General features: G+C 36.7%; 1 protein-coding gene across 1 annotated transcript in view; it reads left to right on the forward strand.

The window, feature by feature from the left end:
- ALCAM (activated leukocyte cell adhesion molecule) overlaps window positions 1–26269 on the forward strand; it is a 186908-nt gene extending 160639 nt beyond the window's left edge. Inside the window, exons 12-15 of the mRNA XM_087818137.1 lie at window positions 1502–1630; window positions 3441–3479; window positions 3769–3886; window positions 22855–26269. Of these exons, the coding sequence (XP_087674263.1) occupies window positions 1502–1630; window positions 3441–3479; window positions 3769–3886; window positions 22855–22942 (374 nt within the window). The 3' untranslated portion in view covers window positions 22943–26269. The remainder of the gene's footprint in view (window positions 1–1501; window positions 1631–3440; window positions 3480–3768; window positions 3887–22854) is intronic.
- The last annotated feature ends 586 nt before the right edge of the window (window positions 26270–26855 follow it).

Raw genomic sequence — 26855 nt, forward strand, 5'->3', positions numbered from 1 at the left:
GGAGCAAGGTGAATTTTGACTCTTTTACCTATGAGTGATGCATATATATTTGCATAACTCCAAGTATGGAAGGTCCCCAAAGCAAGTGACTACTGATTTGGTTAGGCGATGGAGACACACAAGAAACCATGCAGGAGCAGGACAGAGAGGCTCTGGAAGGAAATGTAGGTGTCCTGACTCAGGAGAAAGACGTGAACCTCTTGTACAATGTAGAGGTTAATTTTTTAGCATCAAAAATGACTCTTTTTTTCTTTTTCCCCCCTTTCCTGTTCAATTAAGTAATAATTAAGCCAAAAAGAACCTATAGGTATGGTCATATAAGCATAGAGAATAGAAATATAAGCACACAATAAACATTTGATGACTGAAAGATACAAATATTTAAAAGGCCATCGTAGAAATGAGCAAATATGTTTTGTAGAGATAAAAATAACAAGAAGAAAGAGTCAGTGAGAAAGTCACATGAAAAATACTGGTGGGAAGTAGTAAAATAGCAGGTGAACTTACTATGAGGATAAAAATAATAATGCCATTCTTCATTGTCAAGGAGAAGAATTGATTCTGGCCCACTAGGTGATATGTTATTTTTCTTGTTCTAGGTTTGTGCTGATACACATAATCTTTTATTTGTACCCTCCACAAACACATGGTGAATCTATTATTTTGCAACGCCTGAAAACCCTGCCCCACCCTGACCCAGGGACTAGACAATATCCCTAAGCATAAATCTAACTCTTGTTCTCAAGGTCCTTACATTGCAGTCTAAGAGAAAGTAAGTGGGGACCAATACATGGCGTGTATAAATAGGGTGATTGAGGAAAGAGCACAAGTACACACTTGCTTTAGTCATGTTGGACTTAGGAGCCTAGTCCTAGGGAAGAAATTAAAGTGAATTGTCTCGTGTTTGGATGAATTAAATGCAGTGATTGTCCTCATCAACACTTCACAACAACCAAATGAATTTACCAGTAACTAAAAAGAATCCATCCACTGCATTTAGCTCAGGAAAGCTGAGGGGGGAAAAGGTTAGATTTCCCATGAGTAAAATCCTGTATAAATGTGTACTAGATATAATGGTCTGAGAGAAAGGAATTAACCCCTGTAGTGAAGAGCAATGTGATAATTTACAAACAAGAGCTAAATTCATTAGTATATTAAGGGAGAATTGATAATCATTAATTAATTATTTTGAGACAAGTACTAATCATGCCAAAATATTAGCTAACCTGAGCATCTGTTGGAAAAGATGAGCCTAATGAATTTAATTATTAGAATTTACAATCAAAACATAAACAGGGATCCAATTATGGATTTACTACATTTTTTTCATCTCTGATGTAAACTTGAAGTGGTCTATGTCTGTGACCTTACATATACCCTTGAACACCAGATAGCACTACAGAGCACCACACCTATCCTGTTTCACTCAGGATCACTCTTTCCCATGTTTTTAATCTAGTTCCATTTCTACATCCATATTTCTCTTTTCTTTTCCAGACAGAGGAATCTCCTTATATCAATGGCAGGTATTATAGTAAAATTATCATTTCCCCTGAAGAGAATGTTACATTAACTTGCACAGCAGAAAACCAGCTGGAGAGAACAGTAAACTCCCTGAATGTCTCTGCTAGTGAGTATTTCATTTCTGGCATTAAAAAAGTAAGAAAATTCTTCATTAGTTTAAAATCTTCAGTTCCATCTTCCTATACTGCATTATGGTAAGTTTTATTTATTTTGCATTTGTTGTCATCATCACAGGTTCTTTTTTTTTATTTCAGGTGTCTGTTCTGTACAGTCCTTGTCTTGACAGCCAAATCATTTCATGTTTTATGGGTCAAAGACCTTAACTTACACAGGAATATTTCCCAAGAGCAACAGATGATATAAACAGAGTTGCTATTATTTAATCTATGTTTTGTGTTCAGAATACAGATAATTCAAAGATTTTTTAACAGCATTTCTGTAACAGTTTTAATTTTGGTAAAATTTTAATTATCTTTAACCTGTTATTTTGAATTCTAGTTCTTTGTGGTATTTATTTGTACAAGAATGCCACATGCTTAAAGTCATTCAGCAAAATGGTAGTAAAACTGGTGTCTGAATAACGAAACTATTTTTCATGATTGATGCTTTTGAATATCATATTTGAATCATAGTTAAAAATCAGATGAGATTATCTCAAAAAAAGTAAAAAAAAATCTATCAATAGTGAAATCAGGGTAACACATACATATCAAAGGCAGCTTCTTCTGAAAACAGTTGTCCTTTATTTGAAATTTTCCATCATCTTCAGTTCTGTCATTGTCCCTATTACCATGTCAACCTGAAATCAGGATTGGCCTAGAACGAGGCTCAGCTCTGGATCCTCCAAACTTTTATTCCTCCCGTCATTTGGAATCCTGTGTGTGACATTAGCAGGACAGGCATATCCTCGCGAGGACTTAGCTGGAGCCAGGAGAAAAAAATTACCTAGAGATAATAGTTCTTAGCCGATTATGACTGGAATATAAAAGCCTGCCGAACTGACAAGAAAAGAATCAAACAAATTTGACTCTAAAATAGGAGCATTGACTTCTCAAAATTTAATTCAGAGAGTATTGATTTGTCCTACCTAGAAAGAGAACTTCTCCTTCCTTCCTGAACACGGGTCTCTCTTTTTATTTTAACCCATTGAAGGGTGGTTTCCTAGACTAAGCAGTGGCTTGATCAGCATTTAATACAATAGATTTTCAATTCAGTGAGCACCTCCCAAGATCCCAGTTTTTATGAGGAAGGGTCTGGGAATCTGCAGTTTAACCAATATCACTGGAAGCCCCGATTCAGGCCCATGCACAGAAGAATATTTATGTCGTTTGATATTAGCTGATAATCCATCACAACGGGGATTCTTAAACTGAGCCAGGCAGGCGGCACTGTCACAGTTACTTGAAGGCTTTTGCAAACATCACATACGGTGCCTCTTCACCTCCAAGACATCCCGGGTGTTAACCCCTAGCCCCACCACTTTGAGGAGGTCTCTAGTGGTAAGTCCATGACGCTAAAGAGGAAAATTAATTATCCTCTATTGAGGCAGGGAAAATTCAGATGTGGTAATTTCTTTCTCTTTACAAAAAAAAAAAAGTCTGATTAAAAGGTGGTAGATTGTGGGAAATTACAAAATTACTATGGATTTTAGATTAATGCGATAGCTTGTCAGTTGTGAATTTTTTTTATGGGAGATTAATACCTTTGCAGTTTCAACTACTCTCCTTTCCTTAAAAGAAGATTAATTTCTTTGGAGGGAAATTCACGCTCTATTAAATGTAATTTTTTTCCTACCCCTAGCTGTAGGATAGATATTTTATCTTTGAGTATTATTACATCATACTATAATAGTAAAGGTGACTTTCATTTATCAACAAATTTTGTTTTTAATTTCATATTAACATTTTTCATTTCAGTAAGTATTCCAGAACACGATGAGGCAGACGAGATAAGTGGTAGGTACTATGCTGCAGACTCTCCTTGCTTGACTATCAGCTCAAGATTTATGAAGTGTCACTGTTTAAGTAATTTTCTTAGCCTCCACAATTTTAACTTGAATGAAAATAGCGAATGAGACAAGATAGTAAGAATGCTAAAGTTTCATCCTTTCAATTCACAAGTTTGCATGTTACTAATAGTGGTGAGCCACGATAATTTTTAATAAGAAATAATAACTAGATTGACTCCTTTTCAAAAATCCTTGGTATTGTCTGTAATCGCCTGGGCTTTTCTTCTTTGTTGTAGATGAAAACAGAGAAAAGGTGAATGACCAGGCAAAGCTAATTGTGGGCATCGTTGTTGGCCTCCTGCTTGCTGCCCTGGTTGCTGGTGTCGTCTACTGGCTGTACATGAAGAAGTCAAAGTAAGTTGGGGGGAAAAGATCTTCATTGTTCAATGACGTCCACTGGGGGAAAATACAAGGTGTTAATTGTGCTTCCTCCAGCTGGGCATGGAATTTCTACGATAGGAAAGACTTGTCACCCTCATCAGGCTGACCCTATCCTGTTCTGCTTTGAGTAGTGATCGCATTACCACCACTGGGGACGTGGCTTGGGGGCGGGACTTCACATGTGCCTCATTACTTTTCTCAGTCAGTAGTCTGAATTCAACTGTTCAACTTTTTCAGTGCCTAGGTGGATTATTTTTATTTATTTATTTATTTTAAATTTATCTTTATTGTTGAAAGTGTTACAGATGTCCCCTTCCCCACCCCCCGCATTGACCCCCTCCCCCCTTTACCCACCCCACCCCCAGGCCTTCCCCATGCCATTGTCTGTGTCCGTGGGTTATGCATTTGTGCATATTTAAGCCAGTCAGAGAAAGACAAGTATCACATGATCTCACTCATATGTGGAATCTAATGAACAAAATAAACTGATGAACACAATAGATCCAGGGACGTAGAAGCATGGAACAGACTTTCAAATCTCAGGGAAGGGAGGAGGCGGGGAGAGAGAGTCATCAAAGAACCTTGGTGGATTTTTAAAAAACCCATATTGCCTAAAAGTCAACCATTCTAAACCATTCGATGGAGGTTGGTGGAGATGAATTAAAGTGACTAGCCCTGGCCAGTGTGGCTCAGTTGGTTGGGTGTCGTCCTGTGCACTGAAAGGTTGCTAATTAGATTCCCAGTAAGGGCACAGGCCCAGGCTGGGGGCTCGATCTCGGGTTCGGGGCATGCCGGAGGCAGCCCATCGATGTCGCACTCTCACAGTGCTGCTTCTCTCTCTTTCCCTCTCCTTTCCTAATAAATAAATAAATAAACAAACAAATAAATAAATAAATAGCGGCCAGGTGTCTTTGCAGGGACAGGTCCAGCCAGCAGTGAAACTGCCCGTGAGCTAGAATTACCTCGTTGTCACCACTCCTCTATCCTATTTAGTTCACTTTGCTCCATAGAGGGATCTAATTCAGAGAAAATTTCATCATTATTTTGTTTTTAATTTTTTAAAAATTGATTAGGAAAAGTACCAAGACTACTTTGAAAATGACTTAGATGGTGTTTAGATTTAAAATTATTAGCATCATAAAATAATGCAGATGTTATCAACCTAACAAATAATCTAACAGGGGTTTATGATGAAAATCCAATTGACTGGTGAAGGTTCTTCACGTGCACACGTGCTTAGTACTTGTTCCCCCTCACTCTAGCCCTCGCCCTGTATTCAAACGTGACTGGGCAGAGGTGGGTCTTAGCATTTGCATTTTTAAAAAGCTTTATTGGTGGTTTTGTGGTATACCACTCATCTCAAACATGGGTTTAAATCCTCTTATCTTACAAATGAAGTCATTGACTTTTGCAAGGAGATGCGTATAGCTAGTGGCAACTTTGGACTTAATTTTATATTTTCTTGTTGTCTAATATAACTCCTTTTAACAAACTCAGGTAAGTTAACTTAAAGAACATCAAAAGAAAAGGCAGACTCAGGGTTCATGATCTTACCCTGTAAAGATATTAACAATTTCAGTGGAGAAATGTTCAAATGGAGCTGCCATCAAAGAGAGGCAATAGCTCAGAAATTTTAAAGTCACATAATATGAGCTTGTACTAAGCTCTGTTTTGTTCTTACAACTCATCTTGGAAGTAGATACTATTATTATTCATATTTTTCATTTGAAAAAACTAAGGCAGAGAATGTTTGAATGACTTGCACAATCACGTTTGATTTAGGCAGTGATGCTTTAGGATCTTTCTGCTTTATCTCTCGGCCTTACTTCCTCTCACGGTGCCTCACTTTTTCTCTCTTTTCGTCACATGAGACAGTAACATTTTCCAGTTGTGGGCTGAGGTTGATGTGCATGGTCACACGCACATCAGGGTACAATTTCTTCTGATCTTGGAACTTCACTCCTCAGTCTTGGGCAGTCTCCACCATCACATGATAACAGTTGTTCTTTTCCTCAATAAACATTTTGCCTGCAACAACTTCATGTGGGTTTGTGTCTATGGTTTCTATGGAAAATTTAGAAAATTTCCTGCCTGCCCCATGAAAGTGAAAGGAAATGCAAAGAGTTGCCCAGAGGCAGTGTCTAGCTTATAGAAATTCACCACCTATTTGTATACGTTTCCTAATGATCAAAATCTGTAATCCACAATAAGGTACTCAAAATCTAACAGCTTAGTCTCTAGGGTATTTCTATTTTATTTACTTGGGTTTTCTGATCCACTCCAAAGTAATCTCGTTTCCTAAAAAAATGAAAATAAAATTTCCCTATATTCTGAAATTGAACTGAAAAATAGACAGCAGTCCTCTGCATTACTATCAAATGATTATTAAATTCTTGGAGTATCCCCAACTTCCTTAATATACTATCCTAATTCCCAGTATTCTAATTCCCATCTATGAACAGAAGAAATTTATGTGTGTGGGGGCGGAGGTTGTTACTTCATTGGTTATTACCATACGGTAACCCCAAATTAAAATCATGGGTAAATAAATGTCGGACACTTGGCTTTGTAGTGTCTGTAGGTTAATGGAGAAGACTTTCTGAATTTCTTAAGGTATCTCATTAAGTGCAATTTTTACCATCCAACTTGAACATTCATTCAAATACCTGTTACTTAATTGAAAAGTGTACCAACTTTTCTAGAGTTAGTAGTATTGGTAATCAAAGTGATAAATTTCAGTTCTCACCCCAAGCATGGAAGTGTTTTCTTAGGAATCTGCGGGGCTCTGCAAGGTCGCTGAGTGCTTTGCTTTCCTGGGGAGTCTTAGCAGGTTGTTCCGAACCGGCGCCCTCGGACACAAGGCAGCTTTGTGGCAATGAGTCCTCGCCAATCCCTTTCTTCGGTATTCAGATTTATAACAAAAGCCTTCAAGTTTGGAACTGCTAAGGCATATTTGGCTTTACTGTAGTCCCTTTCTTCTCTTCTAGATCATTCCCTCAAATTTACAAGTTAATGCAAGGGTTTCATTTCCACCTGTAGCTAATTTATCACCATTTTACATGCCTGTGAGAGATTTTTAATAAAGATCTGGTCCAGACTTTCCCCCAGATACCTAAAGAAACATTGCCTTGTGTTTACCATCCTACAAAATAATACCGTCAATAAACTTAGTGAGTCACCCCTTGTTGCAAACAACTTCGAGCAACAAATTATGAGTCAAATATCTGATTTAAAAGCCGCATTGATACATCTAGCTCAGTGGTGAATTTTGAGAAACATTTAGGGGAAATTATTTGTATTGGCAATTTAGAAATTCATTTGAGAGAGACGAGAAAAGCAAATCTTTTATGCCCAAGTAGAATTTAAGAGTGTATTTGTTAAGATACCTAGTGGCTACCCAGCTAACATGCACTCCCCATTCCATTATTATGAGCTATCTATTTTTATATCTATTTTTAATGTGGAGACCTGCAGCAGGAAGTGCTTAGCAGCGGTGCTTAGCATTTTGAGGTGATATATTCATAGCAGAGTAAGGACTCACGATTCCTCTGCTGCTTTGATTCACATAACTTCTCATGGGAAGTTTTTTAAATTGGAGATTTTTTTGATAATGAGAATGGATGACTGATATCTCCCATATATATAGGGTCTTAACTAACAGTTCCGGGCAAAGGGCATTTGTTGACTAAGCCCACTCGATGTCTAGTTGTTTAACAGGTTGGAGAACATTAACGAACTAGAGATAATCTAATAATTTTTAAATTATTTATTCATTTTCTCTCCATCCTGTCCTCCGAACATTGTTTTCACCTCTGCGGGAAGTTAAATGTGACTACTTGAGTTTCAAATCCTCTCTGCATAGCTTATAGTGCAAGAGCTAATGAAAAATTAAAAGAGCCAAAGAGAACGGGAAAAGGCAGTGTGCTGCAGACACAGACTCGCTCAGAGGCTTATTAAAGCCGTAACCTCCAGGGTGGTCGCGCTTAAAGACCCCTGACCGCCATGCCTCTCACCACTGAGCTGGGAGGAAGACACGTTTGCCCGACATTCGTAACCTCAAAATACACATTGTCTGTATATCGGAAACTTACCGAGACATTGATGTTTTGCAAATGAGGAACTCGTGACTATTTTCATGAAAATGAGTGTGTAATATATAGGCAATCTGGAAATCTAAAAATTACAGATACCTCCGTGAGTTCTGCCTTTATAGAGCACCGTATTATTCCCCTTGTCTCAGAAAAACCAAGACCTTTCTAAATTGCGAAGGACTGAAGAGGACTTGCCTCTAACACTGAGACGTCAGCAAACAATGTTATATTAGGCCTTTCTAAACCCTTCTCATTAGTATTTCTTGATGTATGAAATAGAATCTCGCAAGAAAGTTGATTTTAACTGAATTATATTTCCAATCAATACCCACTCTGATGAGGGAAGATCGACCCCCTACTGAATAAATTGGAAAGATAGTGCTGGGGGACCCTTTGTAGCACGTTATTAATCTTTCCTCATTTATCACTACATAAGCACCTACTACTCTTTTTTTTTCTTTTTTGTTTTTGTTCTTTTACTGAAATCCTCAACAACTTAGTGAGGGGAATACAATTAATCCTAGTTCATAGTATCAAAGGCTCAGGGAGAGTAACCTGCCCAAGTGTATTCCCTATCCCTTATACAGTCTTTTCAAATATACGTCGGTGCCTCCCCAGGACTTCTTTGGGGTTAAATTTTACCTCTGACTTTGACGTCCTGCTGGCATTCAGGGCAGTGCTGGGGGGAAGCATGTGTTCTGAAGGTCGGGGCTGACGTGGTCTCCCCCCTTGTGTTAGAAGTCGGGCTAACCCAACCTCTGGCTCCTCTCTCTTTCCCTTTCCATCGTCTGGCACGCAGCCAGAAGGAAGAAAATAAAATTCCTCATCATTCTACCAAACCATAAGTAATAAACTGGAGGGGAAATAAGATAACATGGAAATGCCAGAGTCCCCATCTAGTCGGTCACAAGGCCGTTGGCTACTCAAAGGGCAGAATCACCATGGCTGCTCCGCCTCCCCCCACCACACGTGACTTGAAAATTTTCCAGAGGAAAGGGCTTGTATCAAGATATAATGTTTTCAATTTTTTAAACTTATTTTAGCTTTCGGTATATATGCATGTTTTTTATTTCAAGCGTTTGTTTTAATTATCTTTTTAAAGGTAAAGGGAAGTCCTAGTCCCCGAGCACCTGCCGGGGGCCAGGCTGCCTGCCTCCTAATATAGCCACCTAAGACTGCGCCTCGAGCCAAGATGCTGCATGCACGCAGGTGGCATCCTGTTTTTATGCATACTCAGTATTGTTATGTTTATTTTTACCTCCGAATCTTTTCAATGGGTAGTCCCCATATTTACTATTGGCCTAGACGAAAAGGCCATTTTCTCTTTCCTACTAAGGACAGAAGTGTTCCCTATTTAAGTGGAGAGTTTCTTTGGAGATTCTTAGAAATTCTAAGGACATAAACATGAAGGTCATAATAAGACCAACTATTCGTTCTTTATTTCCTTCTTTAAACTCAGAAATTGCTAACAGAAATTGTCCTCCTGAGATGCAGGCATTGGAGGCTTCCTCTCAACCTCTAATTAATCTTGGCCCAAGTGGAAACTCACTCTGCTGACAGCTGTGACCAGGGCAGAGAGGGAAATATCTGTTCTCTTGGATGGGACCCTAATTACTTGTACAGGTGTCAATAGCCAGTTTGCTGGAAGTGGCAGTTCCACACTGCCAGGGTCTCAAGTCTTAAATACCTGCGGTGCCCTTCTGTGGTGTGCCCCAGGAATGCTATAAATTAAAAATCACAGAAAATGCTTCTCCAACTGGAAAGGAGTAATGATTTCTCATGCTGCCTCTGAATTTTCAAATTTGTTATATATATATGCCTGCATTTGGAAAACCTAATATCTCATGAACTCTTTTATGTGTGAATTATTTTAAATGGTATTATATTTGTTTTTCAAATATATAATTCTATTATAATATTTTATGTCTTTTCAAATGATACCGCACTCCAAGACTGTGATCTGTTGGTTAGGCCTGCCACTCCTGTGCCCTCCGCTTTTGCTGCCTTTTTATCCCCCCCACTAAATAATGTTTTAATTGGGATATACTTGACATATAACATTGAGTAAGTTTAAGGTATGCAACAGTGTGTTGGTTTGATATATTTATATAATGAAATGTGATTACCACTGTAGCGTTAGCTAATACCTCCATCAGGTCAAATAATTATCATTTCATATTGTGGTAAGAACAGTTAAGATCTAGTCTCTTAGCAATGTTGAAGTGTTAAAATAAAGGCACACTTAGGAGACGCCACCGGATTAGTCCCCTACCTTCTTCAAAGGACATCTCTAAACAACTTTATAATATTGGGAGAAATCTCACAAAAAGGTTAACGAATCTTCTAAAATGCTCTTTAAAAGTAACTTGAACCCTTAATAAGTGCTTCATTTATGGAAATAACACAGATGAAGGGTAGAGACCAGGTTTAACTCCCTTCTGCTACTTCATAGCTACGTGGCCTTCAGGAACAGCTCCAGGACTGGCATTCAGTTTGATGGGGCCCTGTCACCTGCTGGAGTTTTCACTTATATGTCACATTTATCCTCACAGCAGCCCTGTGTGTAGGTTCTGTTGTTCCCCATCTTTACAGATGAGCAAGCATGCGTGAGAGGAGGGGCTTGTCCAAGGACTTCCAGCTCAGACTTGACACGCGAGGCCTCATGAAGTAGACTAGAGGGTCACCTCTAGGGCAACTCCTAAAGTTAATTTATTGGGATTCTGTGATTTAAATTTTCTCTCATATTTAAGTTACAGAAAAGTCAACGCATAAAGAAAGTTTAAGACAACCATAATAGTTTGTATGTTTTACCTAAGTGTTCGTTTTTTTTTATAAATGCCTAACCTTGTCCCTCAAATCAATCGACTGAAAATATTTGGCTAAAGGGAATGATTTAAATAATTTTTGTTCTCTGCCAGTCATAGATGGATTTCTAACCTCTATAATTCTTTCAAATCTCTGAATTTTTACAAAAGAATGCATCCATAAAATTATATTTATTTTTACCACATCAATCTGAAAGCCAAGCCAGAAATAATCAGAGCAGTTTTTAAAGGTTTTTTTTGCTGCTAGGGAGAGTGGACTCTCAGTAACAAAATTAAAGAAATTTATAATAAAATGCATATAAATACTATACACGTATACTCAATGAATACCTCCTCCACCACGAGCTACACTATTTTCGTTTCTGCTCAGTACATTTCACAGTGGTTAACACTTGACACATTTGTATAACTGTGTAACTGGGCGCATGGATACTGGAGCCAGACTGCGGAGTTTGAATCCTGCCTTTGCTACTTACTAGCTGCATGACCACAAGCAAGTTTATTAGTCTCAATGTAAAATAGAGATCTCCTAAGGCGACAATAATGTAATATCTATGCAGCTCTAGAGCAGTCCCTGGCACGGGAAGGCATTATCAGAGGGTTAGCAGTTACTATTTTTGGAGAATGAACTTAAGAAAAGAAGGGAGAGTTTTGCTTTTCACTTACCATTTCTTACTATTTTGTTTTCTTTTGTTGTGTAAACTTTAAAATAAGAAATATAATTAGTTTGAAGTTCCCCAGCTCTTATTCTACAAATACATTCTATAAATATGTTTCATGTCGCTCTTAACAACCCCTGTTTTGCAATTTCAAATTGTGAGCAGTGATAGTTTTCACCGGTACAGATACGTTGAAAGATTCGTCATGGCCCCGCATACCACGACTTCCCTAGAGGGAATTTTTGTCTCTCCCTTTCTTTAGATACTTCCTTCTTTTATTTGATACAACTTGATAAAGTCGCAGAAACTACTCTCCATCCTTAGAGAAATAAATCCACCTAGAAAGTAAGTAAAATGGGAAATAAAAATGGTATCTAGTTTCTGATTGCACCTTTTGCCTGGTTCTTGCAACCTCTGGCCACGAGGATGACTGAGTTTTCCTCTGTGCAGGGTGGGGCAAAAGTAGGTTTACGATTGTGAGTCTGCAAAACGGTTTATTCTTTTATTAGTTATTGTATTATTTTCCATACAAACAAATGTAAACCTACTTTTGCCCCACCCTGTTTACTGTTTTTATAGTAGGAAGGGAAAATCTGCTTACATTAAATGTGCAGTTACATCTGATTTGATAAATGTGTGAACCTTTGTAACCATTACTTCAAATCATGATGTAAAGCATTTTATCACCCCAGGTAGTTCCCTTGGACTCCTGTGGCCACCAGCCCTGTTCTCAAAGGCAGCCACGCTGCTGATTGTTATCACCAAGATTTGCCTAATCTTGAAGCTCATATAAATGGAACTATGCCTTATATACTCCTTCTTGTCTGATTTCTTTCACTTAACATAATGTTTCTGAGATGCATGCATTCATGATTTTATCTTTAATTGCTGAGTGGTGTTCCATTGTTTGAATCCATTCTCTTGCTTATGGGCATTTGCATAGTTTCCATTCGGGGTATTATAAATAATGTGGCTGAAATCGACGTTCATATACAACCGATTTGGTGGGCATATGTTTTTATTCTCTTGGGTAATTTTCTAGAAATGGAATGGCTAGGTCATAGGGTAGACATTTGTTCATGAGAACTTGCCAGACAGCTTTCCAAAGTATTTGTCATTTATGCCATTCCCATCAGCAGTGTATGCGAGTTTCCGTTCTTCCACATCCTCGCCTGAATTTGGGGTTGTCATTCTGTTTAATTTCATTCATTCTAGGAGGTGTGACATGATATCTAATTTTGGTTTTAACTCACATTTCTCTGAGACCTAATGATTTTAAGTTCTATGTACTTATTGGCCATCTTCTTTTGTGCAGCAACTATTCAAATCTTTTGCCAATGATTTTGTTGGTATTTGTCCTTTTGTGATTGATTTGTAAAAAATATTTTGCATATTCTGTAAACATCCTTTGTCATAATTAGGTTATGAATATTTTGTCCTAGCTGGTGGCTGGATTTTTCCTTAATGCTATCTTTAAATGAACAGACTATTTTAATTTTGATGAAAAAACAACTTATCAATTTTTTCATATAACGTTTAATGCTTTTTGTGTCCACTCCACAAAATCTTTGCTTTTCCCAAAATGGTAAATATATTTTTTATGTCTTTTTTATAGAACCTTTATAGTTTTAGCTCATACACTTAAGGATATGATACATGTAAGATTTTGTATATGGTACAAAGTAAAGGGGTGTATTTGTTCTGTTTGTTTTTTGCTTTTGTTATATATATTTAGCCAGTCATTCCAGCACCATTTGCTAAAAAGACTTTCTTTTGGCCTTGGCACATCTGCCGAAATCATGATAATAATATGAGTCCTTCAAGTTTGATACTCTGCTCATGTTAGCAATCTTATTTTCTGCATTTCCACATAAATTTTAGCAATCTATTAATTTCTGCCAAATTAAAAATAAAACTTTAGGGATTATGGTTGCTTCAAATTTATAGATAAATTTGGATAGATTCAACTTCTAAAAAATATTTGGTCTCCCAATCAATTAATATCATATATTTCTTCATTTACTTAAATTGTTTTCCATTTTTTCTTAGCAATATATCATAATTTTTAATGCAGACATTTAACAAGTCTTATAAAATGTATTCCTATGTTTTATGTATTTTGTGGCTCTTATAAATGCAATTATTTTGTAATTTTTAAATTTTCCAGTTGCTTATAGTAGTATATGAAATTAGGATTAATATTTTTGTTGAAATGAACACAATCATCTTCCTAAATTTATTTGTTAATTTTATTAGTTGTTTTGATGATTCCTTAAGAGTTCTGTAAAAACAATAATCTTCAAATAGAGATAATTTTACTTTTTTCTCTTCCATTCCATATGCCTTTTGTTTTTTCCCTGCTTTACTATACTCACAGAGAGCTCCAATACAATGCTGAATAGAATGTTGACAGCAGACACCTTTATATGTTCCCAGTCTTAGAGAGGGAATTATTCAGTGTTTCCCATGATAGAGGATGCTAGCTGTGTGTTTTTCATATATGCCTGCCCAGAGTTAGCCACCCTGGAAGGCCGAGGGCGCAGTCCTCCGAACTACCAAGTCCGCCTGAGATTTCTGACCCTGACTGCAAGGAGTTAGGGTCCAAATACAATTAAAGGGAAGAATCTGCATAAGATCACCCCAACTTCTGACACCAACTCAAGTTTGAGGGTTTCCCAAAACCACCCTCAGGCTTGGTAGTTTTCTAAAAATACAGAACTCACCGAAACCTATTATATGCATGGTTATGTTCCTTACAGTTAAAGGATACATTAAAATTGACCAAGGAAAGAGAAGCATAGGGCAGAGCCTGGGAAGGTTCCAAACGTGATGTGTCCTTTGTCCTCAGTGACGTGTCACTAAACTGGTATGGACTTGTGGCAAAAGGATGGCCTGTTGCCAGTCTGAGAAGCTTCCCAAGCTTCAGTGTCCAGAGTTTTTGGGGGGCTTTATTATCGAGGCATGATGGATTAATTGAACTCGGACTCCAGCCTTTCACTTTCCCTGAAGTCAGGCTGATATCTCACGGCCAAAGTCACCAAAAACCATAAAGTTGTTCTTTCAGCTGGGGCCACCCCACAGCCTAAGACTATTGGGTGTTGATGACCCTAACCCGGGACATCTCCCCAGCATAAACTGTCAGGTGGCATCTGAGAGACCACCCTGAGTAAGAAGGCACCCCTACCACTCGGAAAATTCTCACTGGTTAGAGGTTATCTGCCAGGAACTAAGGACAAAGGCCAGACCACTTTGGGGGCAAGGCCAAATTCTTTACTACATTATGTCCTATAACAGGTTGAAGGAAATTTTAATATTCCTAGATTACTAAGAGGTTTTATCACAAATCATTGTTGAATTTTCTCAAATGCTCTTTCTACATTACATTACATCTATATCTACATTATTTCTACATTTTTTCTCATATTCTTTATTTTAGAAAAAATGTTAAATTACATTGATTGACTACTTGAATGTTAAGCCAGTCTTGCATTCATGGAATAAATCGAAGTCTATTATGATGTGTCACAATTTTTATGTATTAATGGACACAGTTTGCCAGCATTTTATTAAGGATTTTATTTGTCTGAATCCATGAATATTGGTGTGTAATTTTCTTTTTTTTTGGTAATATCTCTGTCAAATTCTGTTGCCTGGGTAAGGTGGGCTGAATGAAATGGGCCAGAAAGAGCCCCATCCTCTTCTTGACTGAAAGAGTTTGTTACTGTCTTAAATGTTTGATATAATTTAATGATGAAGCCATGTGGGCCTAGAGCTTTCTTTATGAGAACTTGCTTTAAACCAAAAATTATTATTTTAATGTCTTTAATAGATGTAAGGTTGCTTCTTCTTGAATAAATTTTGCTAAGTTTTTCAAGGAAAATGTTTGCTTCATTTAAGTTGTTGACACATTTTTGCAAAAAGAAAAGTTATCCATAGGATTTCCTTATTTTTTGCCTGTGAGTTCTGTAGTGATAACACTCTTTGTTTTCTAACATTGTTATTTTGTATTTTCTTCTTTTACCTTGTTCAATCTTTTTTAGGGAGTTTTCTTAATATTTTAAAAACTCTTGTCTTTGTTTATATTTCTATTGCTAATTTTCAGCTTTAATTACTTTTGCTCTTATCATTAATTACTGCTTTCTTTCTTCTGATTTAGAATTGAACTTGCTGTTCTTTCTCTGATTTCATAAAGTCTGTTTTATAAGACAAGCATTTAAACTGTGCATTTCAATCTCAGCAGTCTGTTAACATTCCACAAATTTCAGTATGTTGTATTTTCCTATCTATTCAGGTCAAAATATTTTTAAATTCCTTTTGTGGTTTCTGTTTGGAGTCATGTAATTAGAACTGTATTAAATTCTAAACATTTCTCTCTTTTTTTTTTTGGCCTGGCGAGCAGGCATGCAGTATTTCCTGGTAGATGCTATGAGGGCCCTTGGAAAAAATATAGTTGGTAGTTGATGGGTATAGTATTCTAAAGCTATATGTTAGGTTAAGTTAGATAATAGTTTGTTTAAATCTTATCTTTACATTTTTTTTCAAATTATACAAAATCCCTTTACATATAATGTAAGGTTATAAGCATACATTTCCAGAACTAGAGCTACGCAGTACTAGCTAATTTATTAAGACCAAGTATAGTGAATTTTGATCCATTTATCCTATCAGCTACTGAGAAAAGGTCATTAAATTCTCTAAATAAGATTGTGTATTTGTCTATGGCTCCCTTAAGCTCTGTCAGTGTTTGCTGTACTCTTTCATTAGGTACATACGCTTACAGTTATGATTTTTTTTAGGTGTTAAGCCTGTTATAATTGTAAAATGTCTCTCATTATCACTGTCATATTGCTTGTGTTGAATTTTACATTGCCTGGTATTAATGCAGCCACATGGTTTCCACAAGCTTACTGTTTACATATCTATCTTTTCCTATCCTTTTATTTTCAGTTATTTGTCCCTTTATATTTAAAGTGCATCTCGTATATAGTAAGGGTGATCAAACTATGGCTCCAGGCTGCTGCCTCATTTTGTAAATGAAGTTTTATGGGGGCACGTCCCTGCCCATTTCTTTATCTAGTGTCCGTCGTTTCACACTACACTGCCAGAGTTGAAAAGTTGGAACAAAAACTATATGGACTGCAAGCCTCAAATATTTGCTCTCTGGACCTTTTGGGGGGAAATATTAACCCCTGCTATAAAGCGTTTACTTGTCTTGCGTAGTATATAGTCTGGCAGTCTCTAACTTTTGATTGGAGAGTTTAGCTGAGTTACATTTGACTTAACTACTGATATAGTTAAGACCACCATCTCCCTGTTTGTTTTCTTAGTTGTCCTCTGTTACTCTTTTTCTGCTCTTAGGTACTCAAGTCAGTTTTAGTATTAAATTTGGATTGCTCTACTGGTCTTTTAACTATGCCTCTTTGTATTCTTGTATCGTGGTTGTTCTTGTAATTGCAATAAGGACCCTTAGCTTATAACATTCTACTCAGGTAATAATCTAAATTTTTTTTACCATTATAATTTGACTTTACCTTTTCCGTATCATTGCACTGTGAGGCTTATAGTATTGCAGTTGTAGTGGATATGACGACAATAGCAAAAAGGGTGGAAGAGGGCAAATGAAATAATGTTTCAAGGGTCTTATACATAATCATATATATATGATATATATATACATATATACACACACCATTAAACAATTGGTTGTCTTTGTAAAATATTTTTAAATGGTATTATATTTTCCTATGTGTATACAATTTTTATTTATTCTTTCTTTTACATCTCAGGTTCCATCTAGTGTCATTTCCCTTCTATCATAGAACTTCGTTTAATACTTCTTTTAGGCAGGTCTGTTAGTCATGATTTCAACAAGTTTTCTTTCACTCAATTTAATATGTCTTTTTTTCTTTTTTTTAAAATATATCTTTATTGATTTCAGAGAGAGGAAAGGAGAGGGAGAGAGGGAGATAGAAACATCAATGATGAGAGAGTCATTGATCGAGCCTGCAACCCGGGCATGTGCCCTGACCGGGAATCGAACCCTGATCGCCTGGATCCTAGGTCAACGCTCAACCGCTGAGCCACGCCTGGCCAGGCAATACATCTTTATTTTAACTTTAATTATAAGGTCTTTATATTAGACTTAAAATTATGGTTGGAGAGATTTTTTTCATAATTTTAGGTATGTTTAATTGCCTCTAGTATACATTTTTTCCTGATGAGATGTCAGCTATTTTTCACATCATTTCCCTGAACAAATTTTCTGTGGCTACTTTCATGTCCTTCTTTTTCTATTTGCGTTTGATTTGTTTGATTATGATGTACTTAGGTGTGTTTTTCTTTTTATCATTCCTGCTTGGGGGTTGCTGAGCATTTTGGTTCTGCAAGTTAATAGAGATCAACAAATCTGGGAATATTTTTTTTTTCTTCAGATATATTTTCTGCCCATTCTTTTTTGCTTCTCCTACTGGGACTCCAATTACTCATATATTAGTCCATACAATATTGTGCCACTGGTCGCTGGGGACCTGCTTTTTTATTTTCTAGTGTCTTTCTCTTTTTCGGAATGTATAATTTCTATTTTTTGTCCTTAAGTTCACTGAGGCTTTCTTCTGCCACCTCCAGTCTGATGATAAGACAACTTAGTGAATTGTTCATTTCCAATATTGTAGTTCTAATTTAGAGAATTATTTTTGTTTACATTTTTTGTGCTGAAATTTCTATCTGTTCTCTCATTGTTACCATATTTTTCTCTAAATCTTTAAACATGTGGTATAACAACATTTAAAGTTCTTCCTTTTAATTCTAAATTCTTTGTTATCCAAGGACATTTTCTGAAATGTGTGTTACATTTTTTTCTATTTTTTATATGTATGATAACTTTTTAAATTATGTACTAGTCTTTTTGGTGTGATATGTTATAGAGATTCTAATTTCTTTCAGATTCTACTAAAGGGTATGGATTGTTTTTCTTAGCAGGTTATTATTTTACTGGCTGATTTTCTTGATCTTTGAAGGTTACTTTTATATTTTATATGGCACATGTCTTAGGGTGAATGCTAAATATTGACACATAGTCTTTACTTGGCTTTTCTGGGATTTTCATAGAAAGACATATGTTTGCCAAGGACTTCTGGTTTGATGAGCTTCAACCCCAAACTCTGTTTCCTTGTGGGGGTGGTAGCTAAAACCTGTGTCAAGTGTTTCAGCTTTCCACTAGGCTATGGGAAATTTCTCCCACATATGCACAGTTTAGGGATCATCCAAGGAATACTGTATTTTGCACACAAATTTGGGGCCCTCCCCACTTTGTGGCTCTCTCCTTTCTGAGTTTTTCCCCTTGATTTCCAGCTTTTGTTCTAGTTAGCCTGTGTCTCTCCAACTAGGAAGGGCCCTCAGAGGAAAGGCGCAAAAATATAACTCACCCAGTACAAGGGCCAAATTCCCTTTCGTTTCTACTTTCTTTTGTCGCCCCCAAATACAGTCAAATAGTTTATTCTCTATTTTTCTGAGAGTTTATAACTGTCATAAATGTAAGGATTAACAAAACGAGGCATTAAGAAATCATTACTAGAATCAGAATTTCTTACACTGCCTGCTTTATATCAAAGTTGTGAAATCATGTCCTCAACCTTACTGTACCTTCCTCCTTCCCATACAGGTCAAAGCAGGTTGAAAAAAATCAAAATTGCAAAATTGATCTATTACATTAGTAATTTTTTTATTTTATTTTTTAGAATATGCCTACAGAACATTGAGTCTTTTATCTGTCATTCTCTCTAGTGGCTCCAAATAAGTTGGAATTTTTACATTAAGGAAAAGGTGAAAAGTAGTTGATCAAGTGAGTTCAAAAGAAAAAAAAGACAGAGACATAGTGAAAGGAGAAGTGAAGAGAAAAGCAATGGAGGAAAAATCAGGGGTGACAGAAGGCAAGGGGAATGCAAGGAGAGGGAAGAAGAGGCTTTGAGAATATGTTGCTTTCTGTGATTGTCACAATATCTTACTGACTTATAGAAATTATAGTTATTAGTATATACTGGAGTATATTGTTAGGAGCTATTAGAATAATCAAGGTTCATGTTCATGCATGAAATTTTAAACAGTTTTATCTGAAAAGATTGGAGTAAGACGTCATTCAAGGTCGGTCATTCAGTGCGGTGTACTCCGTTTTACTTGTCTGTAAGAAAGCAGCTGGGTATGTATGAACTTCATATTGGTGAACACTGATATAAGGAACAGTAGAAGGAAACAGATACAAACATAAACGACCAATTAACACATATTTTTTGTTGCATGTATTATATACTATATTCTTGCAATAAATTAAGCTAAAGAAAAGAAAATTTTATTAAGAACATTATAGAGAAGAGAAAATATATTTACAGTGAGGTCAGTTAGTTAACATCATCAAAAGAAATACCTTCTGGCTGATACCTACCATATTCAGTCAGTGTATTATGTGCTGTGGGTAAGTAGAAATAAAACATGGCCTTTATTTTCAAGGAGCTTACATTCAAGCCGAGAAGACTAAAGAGTTTGCCCATATCTTGAAGTGTCCTGAAACAGATGGCTGGAGACTTAAGTGGAGACTCTCCAAAAAGATGGATCTCTGTATTTAAGGGCTGGAGAAAGTGAGACATGCCAGAGTCGTAGTCAGAAGCCTTAGAGGGCCCTGCCTTGGGAACAGGGGCAAACCAGGGGCAGGCCGAGTCTTACTAAAACTGCGGCTGAGCCTCAACCCAGTTTAGGCCCTGACTGAACTGGAGTCATCAGCCCCTCACCCTTTCTACTTAACAAAGGAAAGGGGAAACCTATCTGATGGAAATTAACATTGTATGGAGTCTCTACAGTTCATTTATACATGGTGTCATGAAAAATAAAAAGGACCAGATATGCAAAGAGTCAAGAAAATACAATAAGTAATCAAGAGAAAAAGTAGACAAGCAGATTCATGCATGATTTGGGTACTATAGTTAACAGACAAGGATATTAAAATAACTCTAATATATTAAGAGTGGAATAAAAGATGGTTACCAGAGATGAATGGAATATAAAATTGAAATGTATTTTAAAATATTTTAAAATCAAATTGACATTTTAGACATGAAAAATATAATATTGAAAAATAAGCATTTAGTGGGTGAATTTCAAAACCGTTTGGCCACAGCAGAAAACAAGAGACGTAAGCTGGAAGACAGATCAATGGAAAACACCCAGATTGAAGTACAGAGAGGAACAGTAATAGGTAACACACATAAGAGCATAAGAGAGCTGGGACACACACAAAAGATCTGATTTATGTATAAGTGACATCCCAGAAAGAAAAGAGCAAGAATGCCCATCACCAGTAAAATATATAAATAAATTATGATTTATTTACCCAATGACGAGCTATACAGAAATGAGAAAAGAAAACCTACACTATGAAACATTATATATGAATTTCACAAACATAGGCTGCATTTATTTAGTTTGTTTGTTTCTTTGTTAAATATATCTTTATTGATTTTAAAGAGTGGAAGGGAGAGGGAGAGAGAGATAGAAACATCAATGATGAGAGAGCCATTGATCAGCTGCTTCCTGCACGCCCCCCACAGGGGACCGAGCCCGCAACCCGGGCATGTGCCCTGACTGGGAATCGAACCTCGATCTCCTGGATCCTAGGTCAATGGTCAACCACTGAGCCACACCGGCCAGGCAACATAGGTTGCATTTAAATAAAAGGCAGACAAACATGAATACATGTGGTATATATAGTAATATGTAATGTAGATGGTATATATACATATATGTGTATATATGTGTATATATATGTGTATATATATTATTTTTTTATTTCCCTGGAAAATACATATGTTAAACTAGTTGTCATTCTCTGTGGTGTACCATTTTAGTACAAGATAGAAGATATTTATGTGATAATATATAACAAGCTATAGACTCAAACTTACAACATGGTCTCATTTATATTTTTAAATCTTTTTCTTGTAAAATGCTATCACATACAGGACTTAATCATGTTGACAGAGTTTGAGGTTGCTCTCCTGCCTCATGCATAGATTTAGGAGGCTGTAGTTTAAGCTAAGCTAAGAATTTTTAAATCACAAATTAAATTTATACTAAATATAATTAATGTCCCAGTTTGAATGAGCTGTATGTCTTTATCTCACTTGGACATACGTCATACACCATTATAACATTTTTTCTAGTAAAATTCTGATTCTTAGCAAATGAGTTAAGAAATTCTATTTAAAGAATAGAAATACTTTAGGGAAAATGGAGTTTTCTACCCCAGCTTCCTTAACCAAGAGACACTTCTAGGATTATATAATTTCTTAAAAGTAGAAGATTTACTGGGGATTATATGGCTATAATAATTTGAAGTACCATATTCCATGATATGCTTACAACAGGGAGCGAGAGAGTTTGGGGAGGAAGGAAAAAAGGAAAGAAGGGAGAGAAGGAAAGAGAAAAGAAGGAAATAGTATGCTCTTAGAAGTACAGTTATCGTTTCCCCTGAGCGGGCACAAAACCCAAGAATTTGGCTGTGTGTTTAAGAAAACATGGTTTCAGCTCCGAAAGGATAGACCCTAATCCGCCATGTGTAACCATGGCAGCCACTAGGGCCGTGTTTCTCAAACTTTCGCAGGCAGCGGAACCCCTAGGTCTGCCTACCCTGGACTGCATGGCCCATCCCCAGAGTTTCTGTTTCCATAGTTCTGCTGCTGGGCCTCGTAATTTGCGCTTTTGTCAAGTCCTCAGGGGCCGCCGATACTGCTGATCTGGGGCGGCTATTTGAGAACCACCACAGCAGAGCTGCTTTAGCTTCTGCTGCCGCCAATCTTCTGTCATAAACTTGGATTTCTTTCTAATCTTGCTTTTGATTTATCCAATAAAGCAGGACCCATAAACAAAGCTGCAGGGGATTGTACTCAACCTGGATGCATAATAGGGAATGCCCGAAAGGGAAAGGCACTAATGAAACTCCCTCAGAAAGTTTTTGCCAGAAACTATTGGCCCAGAATGAAAATTTTGACTGTCAAGTGATAATAATTACTTTCCAGAAAATGGAGAGAAAAACAACCCAGCCAAAAAACATGATGCAACTAAGTATGTATACAGCCTGTGTTCAAAATAATGGATTTCTTTTTCTCTTAGCATATATTTAATGCACTCCCGCTATCAAAGTAATTTCATTGGAATGGGTTCTGTTACCAATCACAGCTCACAGATGTGGAATTTCACCCTAGTGGTTTGCTTATATTAGATGTAAAACATGTGCTTCTCAAAGATACACTAATGTGAACCCTAAATTTAAAAAAGTACAATGTGTGTTTCAATGTAATGTTTGTCTCCTTCCTTTATAGGACCGCATCAAAACATGTAAACAAGGACCTTGGTAATCTGGAGGAAAATAAAAAGTTAGAAGAAAACAATCACAAAACAGAAGCCTAAGAGAGAAACTGTTCTAGTTGTTGTCCAGGTAAGTAGGCTGTGTGAGGTTTATAGAAATAATCCCCAGTAAAGGAGGAAACATCCGATGAGAAGCAAGGGAAAGAGGCCTTGACCTTAAGATGCTTCATAACTGAGGCTTTGAAAACAGGAAGAGGGCTTTTCAAAAGCAAACTTTGGTAACTCAGGTGTTCTCAGAAGAATGGAATCTCAACCATTTCCCTTTCCTCCAAACAAATAATCACTATCCTCTGAATAATTAAAATGAATTTTGAGATTTTAAATTTTAATTAGCATTTTGTATTCTAATGTCAAAAATTTTGCTGAGTGCAAAGAAGCTTAATTTTATCTGTTGTGTTTTGGTTGGATGAGCTCTGATTCTAATAATTTAAATTTATTTTTAAAAGCAATTATATGAGAAAAAAATATATAAAAATTTTAATCTAAGGATTTAAGATATTTAAAAGTGTCAGAGTGTTTATACAGCCATCTCCCAAATCACTTTAATGAAACGGCTAACAACTTTGTGTGTGATACACACACATACATATATAAATGTTGTATATATTGCATATATTTATATGTAATAATTAAAAAAGTGTGATTTTTTTTTTTTTAAGAGAAGCCATTTGGACACAATATTCTGTGTATCCTTGAGTGAGAATCACTGTGACTCTAGCTTACTCATCTGAAGTTAAAATCCCCAACAACCTCAGTAAAACTTTGGTTCATTATATATAAGCCATAGTCACAATTTGAGTACGTCACCCAAATTAATCCCATAGAGAAAATATGAAGCTTGGGAAGGAATTGTAATTAGAAGGATGTGAACAGGGAAGAAAAACTGAATCATTTAGATAAGACACTTTTTAAATCTGAAACCCAGGATCTCAAACTGGGAGAAAGAACTGGACTCTTTCCCCTATTTTGCCTTTTATTGGAAGCCAGGCAGGCAGCATTTCCCACTTCTTTTTTTTTTCCTGCTTCTCTAGGGTTCATTCCTCAATCTTTCATAAACATAGGTTTTTACCTTCTTTTATCTTCAAAATTGGTTAGAGTAAATCCTCAAAGGAAAATTGAGCTTGAAGACAAAGCCCACAAAAGAGTGTGATTTAAAGGGATAAGTGAATTTTTCGACCTGAAGAGAACAGAATGAAATGTTTTCCTGAAAAACTTCATACTCTTCACATGAATTAAGCAATTTTCATAAAGATAAAGTCTCTCAAGTATTCTAAAAAATTATTTGCAGAAGGGCCATAGCAATGCCTGGGATTACAGATGGGTTTGAGGACAATGGAGTTTTATGAAAGTCTCCTATAAAGTAATTCCTGTCACTTTTAGTACAAAGCATCTGTTGATGGGGAAAAATGATTGCTATAGTAACTTACTAAATTATGTGTTGTTTTTTTTCATTATTTCAGAGAAAAAACTATATAGGCCAATTGAAGCATGAACGTGGATTGTATTTAAGACATATACAGAGACATTGACAGCAATTCATGGTTCAAATATTAAGCAGTTCATTCTACCAAGCTGTCGCAGGATTTAGAGAATTATCTCAAGTCAAACAATGAAATCGCAAACAATAACAACAAGTTTTGGCAGCCATGATGATAGGTCATATGTTGTGTTCGGTTTGACTTTTTTTTTCTTTTCTGTAAATGTCTGCACTGAGGATTTCCTTTTGGTTTGCCTCTTATGTAAATTTTTTACGTAGCTATTTTTATACACTGTAAGCTTTGTTCTGGGAGTTGCTGTTAATCTGATGTATAATGTAATGTTTTTATTTCAATTGTTTATATGGATAATCTGAGCAGGTATATTTCTGATTCTGATTGCTATCAGTAATGCCCCCAAACCTTTTTACAAGCCCCTAAAATCCCAAAGGTGGCCGCTTGTGAAGATTGGGGACACACACATTGCCCTGTTCCAAAACTGATTTTTATCACGAGACGGGGAGGCAGAGAGTCAGGTCGACAAGCAGGGGATGGCCTGGCTCTCAGAAGTAAATCCCACGTGCGTATAGACACGCATGCGTAAGAGCAGGACCCCCAGACGGACAATATTACCTATACCTAAAAAAATAACAGAATGTGGGTAGCATTTACCTTTCGAGACATCTGCCTGTAAATTATTTTCTGTCAAAAGGAAAGAAAACCCACCAACAATATGCAAGAGACAGTTTGGAAAAATCATGGATAACATTTCCATTTTCACAGATCAGAATGTAAATCGCTGTATTTAAAAATTGGTGTCAAATCCTTTGGGTTATCCACTGCCTTAAAATTGTACCCATTTCCTTTTAAAAACGATACCAGTCAGAATTGGAGATTTTTAACAGTGGTCATTATCAAAGCTGTGTTATTTTCCACAGAATATAGAATATATATTTTTTTCGTGTGTGTTTTTGTTAACTACGCTACAGATATTGAATGCACCTTGAGATAATTTAGTGTTTTTAACTGGTACATAATTTATCGAGCAGTACATAAAAGTGTAATAATAAAATGTCTATGTATCTTTAGTTACATTCAGATTTGTAACTTTATAAGCGTGTTTTATGCTTGAGGAACTTTTTAGGGTGGTAGTGTACATGGAAACTTTTTGAAGTAGACTGGATAGGGGCCAATAGCTACTTGTGACTAGACTTTTAAACTTCGCTCTTGCAAACAGAAGCCTGGATTCTGGGAGAACACTGCACAGCCATTTTTGGTCCCAGGATTTATGTAACTTTATCCTAAAAGAAAATGAACATCAGATTCCCAGGTATAGAACTGTGTTCTTGAGAGAAAGAGGAAAACTGGTGTTTGTTTTTTAGACTGATGCACTAAAAATTATGAACGCAATGAAAAATAAAGTGACGATCAAAGTCAGATGGGGGTTAGGAATACTATTTTGCCACTCCTGCATTATTTAGAAACACATGTTATTGTACATTTGTAAACCACTTACTGTCTGAGCGGTAGTGTCTCAGTTTAATAAAAACTTCCTGTAGTGCACTGGTATGGATTAAATACATCAAATATCCTATTAGACTCAAAGCTGTGTAAAATATTGGGGGGGGGGGAGAAAATGTGTTATTTTGCCTCTAAACTTTGATTTATTGAAGTTTTATTTGGCAGGAAAAGAAATTGAATCTTGGTCAATATTTAAACCAAAGTGAAAGGGGAAAAACCAAAGTTATTTGTTTTGCATGGCTAAGCCATCCTGTTATCTGTAAATACTGTGATTTCTCTTTTTTTCTTTTCGCTTTAGAATTTTGTTAAAGAAATTCTAAAATTTTTAAACACCTGCTTTCCACAATAAACCACGAACACTAAAATGAAATCACTTTCATATCAATACTTTTTCTTTTGGTGTGGGAGATCAAAGGTTCAAAGTCTAACTCCTAAGATATATTTGCAGAAAGAGACAGTGTGACACTAGAAAGAGCGGGTTACACCGCAGTTACTTCTAGGCTTTTATTTGCTCTGGTTACCTAAGCCCGAAAACAGGCGTCGGGGCCGAGAGGACAGAACATCCCGGCCAGGGCCCCGGACGGAGCAGCAGGTTCGCCGGGAGGGAGCCTGGGACGGCCGAGCCGCGTGCGGGGCGCCGGGGGAGGCCGCCGACAGTCCCCCGCGTGCGAGGCCGCGTCCCTCCAGCTGCTCTCGGGCTGGGGGAGACAGTCGTGCCAGTTCAAGTTTCACTTCCAATCTTTGATTGCAGGAATTGTATGTGGAAATGGATTAACATACCTGCCTATGCCTAAAAGATAATAAAACTGAAATATGTCTTCACGTGTCTCTCCCGGCTGCCTGCCTCGTGTCTAAACTGGGATGCTTGTGTAGAAAATAGTCGTCTTCATTAAACTAGAAAACTCACTGCAACTCTTTCTCTCTCTGGAGAGGGAGTGCAGCCAAATGAAAGTGCCCAC

This window comes from Miniopterus natalensis, chromosome 6, assembly GCF_054644295.1.
Source record: "Miniopterus natalensis isolate mMinNat1 chromosome 6, mMinNat1.hap1, whole genome shotgun sequence".
Taxonomy (NCBI): Eukaryota; Metazoa; Chordata; class Mammalia; order Chiroptera; family Miniopteridae; genus Miniopterus; species Miniopterus natalensis.